The sequence below is a fragment of the Lathyrus oleraceus genome, chromosome 5, assembly GCF_024323335.1.
Source record: "Lathyrus oleraceus cultivar Zhongwan6 chromosome 5, CAAS_Psat_ZW6_1.0, whole genome shotgun sequence".
Lineage (NCBI taxonomy): Eukaryota > Viridiplantae > Streptophyta > Magnoliopsida > Fabales > Fabaceae > Lathyrus > Lathyrus oleraceus.
Window position 1 is genome coordinate 348,146,775 of NC_066583.1, and position 8,802 is coordinate 348,155,576.

At 35.2% G+C, this 8,802-nt stretch overlaps 1 protein-coding gene across 1 annotated transcript; it reads right to left on the reverse strand.

Moving 5' to 3' along the window:
- Window positions 1-2,520: 2,520 nt before the first annotated feature.
- LOC127084583 (non-specific phospholipase C1) lies at window positions 2,521-6,220 on the reverse strand. Its single transcript, XM_051025066.1, has 3 exons — window positions 4,902-6,220; window positions 3,809-3,985; window positions 2,521-3,074 (listed from the first exon to the last, which is right to left on the reverse strand). The coding sequence occupies exons 1-3, from the start codon at window positions 6,016-6,018 to the stop codon at window positions 2,773-2,775; spliced, it is 1,596 nt and encodes a 531-aa protein (XP_050881023.1). The 5' UTR covers window positions 6,019-6,220; the 3' UTR covers window positions 2,521-2,772.
- Window positions 6,221-8,802: the final 2,582 nt, after the last annotated feature.

The window sequence follows — 8,802 nt, forward strand, 5'->3', positions numbered from 1 at the left end:
TTTAATATATACCATGCATACCTTAAATGATTAATCGTATAATTGCAGTAATGAGATCCATAAGGCATGAAATTGGTTGAGATTATACTGATATCATATTCAAAAACCAGCAGCGCTCGCTAGTACATCGCTAAGCGAGCCAGTAGCGAGTACTCGCTAGGCCTTCGCTAGGCGAGGCAGGGGCGAATGGAACAGCGGCTGTTTCATTTTATTTTTGGCTGTTCTATCTTATGTTATTATAATTCTGCATCATTTGGTTTGAGTTCATGATTGTTGTGTTTATTTTATGGTGCAACTTTCAATTATATTTTATCTCGATGCTCTAATCCGTGTGTTGAATTGTGTAAAGGTTTACATGTTTCCAAGGAAATGGCCGGCTAGGCATTCCACCTTAGGGGTGGGATACCCTTGTGGAGTTTCACCCTAAATTACCTAATTAATTTTACTGTATTAATTTTAATGTATTAATTGTAATGTGGAGATTCATCCTAATTACCTAATTGATTGTAAAATACGGCCTCTAAATATGTGATCTCGGACCTCTCTTTATTGCCTTACGATATTACGGTATTACGGTCATGTCCCGCGAATGTGGGGATACCCTTAGCAAAGACCCTTCGATTAAATCATCATGTCCCTTTAAAATAAATCATAGTCCCTCGGATGTTGCCTTCGAATATATGATTTTGTCCCTCGATGACCCTTCGGTGTAGCCTACGGTTAAATGATGATCGTCCCTTCGAATGCTAAGGTATCCTTACAACTGTTGCCTTCAATGACCTATCGATGACCCTACGATGACCCTTAAACATCCAAAGGGTAAAATTACTTACTTCTCAATAGTAAGGACAATTTTACCCTCATAAGGATAGGAAACGTTCATAACGACCTTAGGAAGGTATAACTCTCAATTACTGGATCATAACCTAAAATATTTTCAACACCTCACACCTTTCAAAACCTCTTTTGGAAAATCACCACTTGGTATACATTCATACTAGAATCATTACCGAGTTATATTTTTTCAAACAACTTTCAAAACTAAACGAGATAACCACTTTGTATACATTCATAGGAGAATCATTACAAAGTTAAACTCTCTTTTCAAAACACTTTCTAAGCCGTTCACAAGCACTTTTTCAGACAAGAAAAATAACATAAGTGATCCAGCAATTAAGAGCCCATGGATAACCATGGATACAAAGGGTGCTAATACCTTCCCTTTGTATAATGTACCTCCCGAACCCAAAATCTATTGAGGTCTTTCCTGTTCTTTTCCACCTTTCCTTATTGGATGAAAGAAAAGTCGGTGGCGACTCTTGCTATCCGCGACATTGCGATAAAAAGCAAAACACCCCAAGTCAGTTCACCGTATGACAGTTGTACTTCTTTATGGTTGTCATAACCCTCCCTCCAAGATCTTGTGTTTGAAACTCCCTTGTTTTTCACCCTTCAAATGCAACAACTTGATCCATAGAACTCCCATGTGATTTCTTCTTTTCGATCTTCTATTGACTTATACATCCATAACCAATACTCTATGTTAGATAGTCAAATTTTCTCCCGGTATAACTTTATAGTTCAAGCAAATCTTCTTATCTGCCTTCCTAAAAAGAAAGAAATTTATTTGATAATATATCATCTCACACTTATATATAATAAGAAGTTCATCGCTTTTCCTAAAGTATGTATTAGTTATAATAAGATCAAAAATCGATGAAAACTCCAAGATAGATTTACCTTTCACGTTTACCTCCCTGAGACCATACCTCTCCTGCACGCCCTTAAAGTCTCTTGATACACTTCCCTACATGCCCATTAAATCCCCTCTTAGAAAAAAATTCTTTCGGAAACATCCTGAAATAAACCTACTAAATTCTTCCAAAATTTTACTTTAAAGTGTTCTGTTAACATAATATGAGGTGCATAAGGGTATATTCGCTCTACTACAAATTTATGAGTTGTGATTCGATCTCCTGTTCTTTTCACATCCATAATATCCTTCTTCCATTCCTAAAGACTAAGAGAATCCTCAATCCATTTCTCGATTTAACTTTATCAATATGTCAAAATTTAAAAATCCAAGCTTTATTTCCCCTTTGGACCCACCACTTTATATTTTGTAGGACATAAAATTGATCTTCCTCCTACTAAGATTTTTCTTTTTTTATGTTGCTGCCAAGGATTGAGTTACCACACCCTTTTGAAAAGCCTGTGTATCATAAATATTATGATTATCCAAAGCTTATCTTTAATTTGTTTGATTTAGCATTAGCCTTATTAATACCAAAATGCCATGGCCATATATACACATACAAAATAAAGTTTTACGTTATTTGACGATAAATAAAAACTAAAATATAAAGTAAAATGTTTTTTAGAATAAACAACAACATTACATTGAAAACAAGATACTGCTTCACATATTACATATTATTGTCTCGGTACATGAATGTCCACACAATATAAATACAATTTTACTTATATAGTCTTAAACATTTCATCTAGCATGTACTAAAATTGATCACAAATTTACAATACTTGATTTCTTCGTAAAGTTCAACCAACCACCACCACCACCACATGATTAATTATCAACTAAGTAAATAACTTAAACATTTTTCTAGCATAATAACTAACTAATTATCTAGTTAACTGTTCTTACTGAAAATATGTTTACCAAGACAACTAGTACATTTTTCTTAAGTTTACTACAAGCTAAACGTATATATATATATACTACTATATTTACACCTCAGAGTTGTGAAAGAATTAGTAAGATTCCACAGAAGCTCTACTGGTAAGAGAAGGTCTCATTATGACAATAGCAGATTCATTAGCACCAGCTTTAAGTGCAGCTTTTCCAGCTTCAAGAAACCTCTTCACTGCATCTTCTGCATACCTGTTTGCTTTTTTTACTGTCATACTTTTCCCGATATTCGGATAGGAGTTGAGTACATGATCGCCGTTGAGCTGAGACGCAAGCTGAATCAGTTCCATTTGGAATTCTGAGAGACTTGAATCTTCTCTAGGTCCATATGGCCTTAGATTAGTGTTGACTTCAGGAAGTGTTTCTATACAAGATATTAGAAATTGTGTCAATACAGAGTGCTGGAAAATAAATCAATAGCATCCAACGACTCTTGTTAGAATGACAGAAAATTTTGTTACATTTTGGACCATTTTGTGATTAATAATTGTACCATTGGAATTTGATTATACTTCCAAACATGCTTTTAAGATACAGACAGAAGTGGAAGTTTCTAAGACTGCACACAGACATGGCTTCCGAAACTAGACTGGTGTCAATTTTGGATTTATTGCCACGGATGTTAGCGTTAAATTGAATTTGGTGCAGTTTTTGCATCATGCAGTTTCCGATCTCGGCCGTCTGATTTCAAATTAACAGTCAAGATCATTTTAAATCGTTTTGTTAGTGTAATCTGTACTTTCTGATATCAGACTAACAGCCTAGATTGAAACTGCATGAAACCGTGTGCTTTCCATTGCAGGGAAAGCGGATCATCGTAGCTTCAAAGTCTACTGATCACCAGACTGAATGGATGATTATTCTTTTTTTATTCTCAGAAAGAGTAAAATAATAAGATCTGTGAGAACTACGATATTTGGCAGAATAACACAGAATGCACTATAACAATTTGAAGTTAAATTTATCTTACAAATCGAGTTTTGATATAGATATAGATCTGGCCAGCTGATAATGATGATTTAATTAGGGATCTAAACTTGAAATAGAGTGCAAAGAATGATGTAATCAAATTAAACATTCGAAGAAGTAGATGCAAACCTGGACAATCATCACGAGGAGTATCTCGAATGTAAAAGTATTTCTCAAAGGTACCAGCCCATGCATCTCTCTTTGTCAAGAAATTGGATTTTAAATTGAAAAGCTTCTTTACTGTGGCAGGAATAGATGAATGTTCATATTGAGAATATGGTGTTGGTCCATCAGGTCCATGAATCACTGCAAGAAAAGGAGTAGAAAGAGTTCTCATCACTATCAAACATATCCCTATTTTCATAACATGTCTCAATAAATAAGATACTTCCATTAACTCATTTAGTATATGTATCTATGCTCAAACAACTTTGTTACGTTTCAGTCAAATCTACAGGAAAGCTTGTTTAGATAAGTGAGAACTACAGTATATGACCAAATATTGTTTTCAGTATATTCTACAAGAGTACACAAAAGCATATTCTAAAAAATTCCCAATGAGTAAGGAAAATAGTACTGAAACCTGATCAAGTGCAACACTAACTAGATTCATGTCAAACTAGACCCAAAAATAACTTCAACAAAGGCAAGTACAAAGCCATATAAAGTTATCAAACAATTATATCTTCAAAATACCATCCTCTAACAACCAAATAAATCTAAGCATTCTGTATGTACATATTCATAGACCAAAGTATACTTCAACCAAGTCTAGAGGTACAACACAACTACCCAATCTGCATCAAATTCTGAAGACCAACAATAAAATAACACTTAACATCAAAATCGAACTAACATAATTCCGAAAAATAGGTATTGGACCTTCCTAGTTAAGACAACTTCAAAGACTAAAACATTAGCAATGAACAAGAACAAGACCCTGGTTTCAAAAATAGGTCTGGGACTACAAACTAAGTCACGACATTGAAGCTTTTGATGTCTTTGCAACCGCAACAAAATCACTATCAAAGTTACAACCGACACATTTGACTGCTATTCTCTACAATATTAAGAGTTGCATTAGGCCACTATTCTACACAATATCAAAAGACACTACTCTACAAAATAATATCAACAAATCTAAGCAGGACATAAAATTAAAACATTAAACAAGATTTCCAAAAACAAAAGTACTTAAAAATGGAAACTTTGGAAGTTATACCTGTACCCTTATCAATCCAAGGAGAGATCAGAAAAGTGGGAACACGAACACCCAATCTATCAAACCTAAAATAATAAGGGTGAGGCCCAATAATCCCATCAGGGTTAGGAACACCTTCAACCGGTGTAGGAACATGATCATAAAACCCACCATGTTCATCATAAGTTATCAAAATCGCCATTTCTTTCCACTGAGGACTCTTCCTCAATATCTCATACACTTCCTTCACAAACCTCTGTCCTATAGCCACATCATGAGAAGGGTGATCATCGTTCGCCGGAGAAACCTTCACGTCGAAGTAACGCTGCTCAACCACCACATAATTCGGTAACTTCCCCTTCATGGCATGCCTCTTAAACTTCAAACCATAGCTATGAAACTTGACAGTGTTCTTCAACTTTCTCAAACTCTTGAAAAATAGCGTTGCGGGGATGTTTTGGTAATAGATACCGAAACTAACGCCGTTATCGTTGAGCGAGTCGAAGATTGTGCGTTGAGGGAAACCGTGGATGAGATTCTTCCTAACGTTACTCATAGCACCGTGAGAAGTTGCGGAGTGGACATAAAACCGGTTCGGTTGAGTCGAAGCAGGAACTGAAGCGAACCATTTATCGAAAACCGTGAACTCGTTAGCTAACTCGGTGTAAACCGGGAGAACCTCCGGTTTGAACCCGCTCATAACGGTTTTCGACATTCCTTTGAGAGTTTGCTCGGCTTGTTGAGCGAAACCGTTCATCGGAGCCGGGTTAGACGAGCTTTCATTGGATCCGAATATTTGTGCTCTGATAGCTTGAAACGAGTGACCGGGATCGGAGTCAATGAAAACGGCGTCGTTTGAGACTGAAACTTTGGGGGAAGAAGGGTCGGAGACTCGGATCGGGTTTGTCTCGGTGCCGGTGAGTCCGTCGATGTCGGGTCGGGTTGATTTGAGCCAACCGAGTACATGGTCAAAGGAGCGATTCTCCATGACGATGACTACCACGGTTTTAATCGGACCTGAGATTTTGTGTTTTTTCCGGTAGAGATTTTCATCAGAGGCGGCGGCGGAGGAGAAATTGGGGGTGAGGAGAAGATATAGGAAGAAGAAAAAGGAGAAAGAGACTCGCCGGAGATTCATCTCCGGTGGTCAGTGAGGGGTTAGAAATGAGAATTAACAGTGAAGAGTGGTTTTGGTGATAAGTTACGTGTACGATTTATATAAGTGGTGAATGAAATGAATACGGTATATGCTTTCAAAATAAGGATCCGTTGTTAATGTCTTTGTCTTTTCTGTATTCAATACAAGAAAAATCTACAAGCTCATTTATGTGTAGGTAAGATGAGTACGTGCACATTCCAACAACCACAATCTTGTATTGGATATTTATTAGTACTAGTACCAATTAAGTACTCCTTCCTAATCATACAAGATGTCTCAATTACATTTTTCTTTCAATTTTAAAGTAGTTATATTTTCTCTCATCAATATATTTAAGACTAGTATTGATAAAAGAACAATTAATATTGAATGGAAATTTAAAAATATAAGTAAATTAAATTAAATAGTTTTACAAACAATTTAAAAGAATAGGAGGGGTATTAAAGTTGTCCAAAATTTTATTGATATTTAGCAGAAATCTAAAATTTGTCAATGGCAGAAGATAAAATTTTATGGTATAAAATTAGAATATGTTGCTAAAGTTTTTATAATTGTTCACTAAAACTTTTTTCTAACAAGTAAATTTGATTCAAGAAGTAAAGGGGTGTTTAAACTCACAAGAAAACAATTACAAAGACTTCAAACTTAAATTGGATTGATGTTCCAATCCTGAAAATTACAAGAAACATAACCTTTACGAATAGCAACGAACCACTCTTAAGAAATACTTTTAATAAAGATTAAGTTAAGCTCCAAATTCTTGAAGTCACCTTTGAAAAGAATGTCATTCCTATTGATGATTTAAATGATCGAACAAGAAGCGAGTCAAAATAACGCAACAAACCTACTCTTCAAAGAGACTATGGGATGGTTTCGAAAGATACTGAAAGTTGCGAATAAAGTATCTTGGACACCCTCAAAACTCATACCAAGCTAAGTAAATATATTGCTCCAAATTTCGACTACGAAAGAGCAACTAACAAAAGGATGGTTGACGGTCTTATCAAGATTGAAGTAGAGGGGACAAACTATGTTGTGAGAACCAGAGAGAACATTTCTTTTGAATAATTCTTCATTCGTAGGAAGCCTGCCAAAGAGAGGTCACCATCCAAAAATGAGAACTTTACAAGGGGCAATGGATTTCCAAAGACAGTTCAGGTCTTTTTGAATGAGATATGTCTCATAAATGTCTTCATTGTGTAATTCCAACAATCTTCAATAACTATCCTTCACCGAAAAATCGAAGTTATCTCTCCACCAAATGAAAGAGTCATTAATCCCATTGACTAAATACACCCCTTGTAGAAGCAAGCTTAGATCTGCAAGTTGGGATTGACCACGGTTTGAAAGGTTGCAAACAAAGATACGCATATTCCAAATCCAACCATTAGCACTCCAAGTTCCCATATTAGAAACATTATCTTCCACACATACTGCACTAGCAAAAAGATCAGGAAAGAGAATGCTCAATGGTTTAATTCCAAGCCACAAATATTTCCATAACATGATAGAATTTCCATTGTCAAGCTTTCCCTGGATACTACTCAAAAACTAGTTAAGATTTGAAGAGAGTAAAGTCCCTACATAAGTTATATCTTTCCACCATATAGAAGCTTTCTTTGAAGACAAAGGAAAGGAATCACACAACACCTTAGATTTAATATCCCCGTATCTAAAGACTAAAAAGTCACTCCAAATAGCTTTCTCCTTACTAAGAACACGCCATTTCCATTTAGAAAGTAAAACTTGATTGAACCATTTAATATTTTTTATCCATAACCCTCTATCCTTCTTAGATTTGCAAACTGAATTCCAACTAACCGAATTAATCTTCCTTTTATCACCTTTCCCTCTCCAAAAAAAAAAAGACCTAAAAATATTTTCAAAGTCGTGAATAAAAATTTTAGGGGCCTTGAAGAAAGATAAATAATAAACAAGGAGACTATTAAGGACATAATTAATTAAGACAACTCTACCACCAATTTAAAGATGCTTACCTTTCCACATAGATAATTGACTTTTAAGCTTGAGAATAATGTGGTTCCAAGAAGATTTCCTTATTGAATTGGCTCCTACTTGAACTCCAAGTAAAGAAAAGAGGATGTATCCAATTTAACAAGACAAAAATAAAGATGCAGCTTGTAAAAAGTGACCATGCACACTGATACCAATCAACTTGCTTTTGAAAAAATTGACTCCCAATCCTGACACTAATTCAAAATCTCCCATGATTGCTTTTATAGACAACAAATTATCCCAACACCCTTCACAAAGAATTATAGTGCCGTTTGCAAATTGAAGTAGATCAAACTAAATGTCATCTTTGATTTTGAAAGGTTTGAATACTCCTAAAGTGTTGGCATTACGAATTAAACCAGATAAGCCTTATGTAGGAATATAAAAAAAGAGACAAGGGGTCCTCTTGGTGAAGCCCTTTATGCACGAGAAAAATTGAAGTTGGACTCTCGTTTACCAAAACTAAAAAGTTGTTATTAAAAACAGAAGATTCTAACCAATTCATTTATTTATACCCGAAATTCATCCTTTTTAAAAACAAAACGAAGATAATCCCAACAAATCACAGGTTATCATATGCTTTTTAGCAAAATCCACCAGCTTATTGAGAACTAGAACCTCGTCTATCATTTGCATTTTCTTGATGAAAGAAGATTGGGAAGGAGGAATCAAAGAAGGCTTTACCTTTTTCAATATTGCAGACAAAACCTTGGAGAGAACTTGATAGAGACTATTGATCAAGCATAT

Coding starts and splice junctions, on each gene's coding strand:
- LOC127084583 (XM_051025066.1), bottom strand. CDS start 6,018: ATGAATCTCCGGCGAGTCTCTTTCTCCTTTTTCTTCTTCCTATATCTT. Junction 3,986..4,901: donor TTGGATTGATAAGGGTACAG/GTATAACTTCCA, acceptor CTTTTCTTGCAG/TGATTCATGGACCTGATGGA. Junction 3,075..3,808: donor TCCTCGTGATGATTGTCCAG/GTTTGCATCTAC, acceptor TATCTTGTATAG/AAACACTTCCTGAAGTCAAC.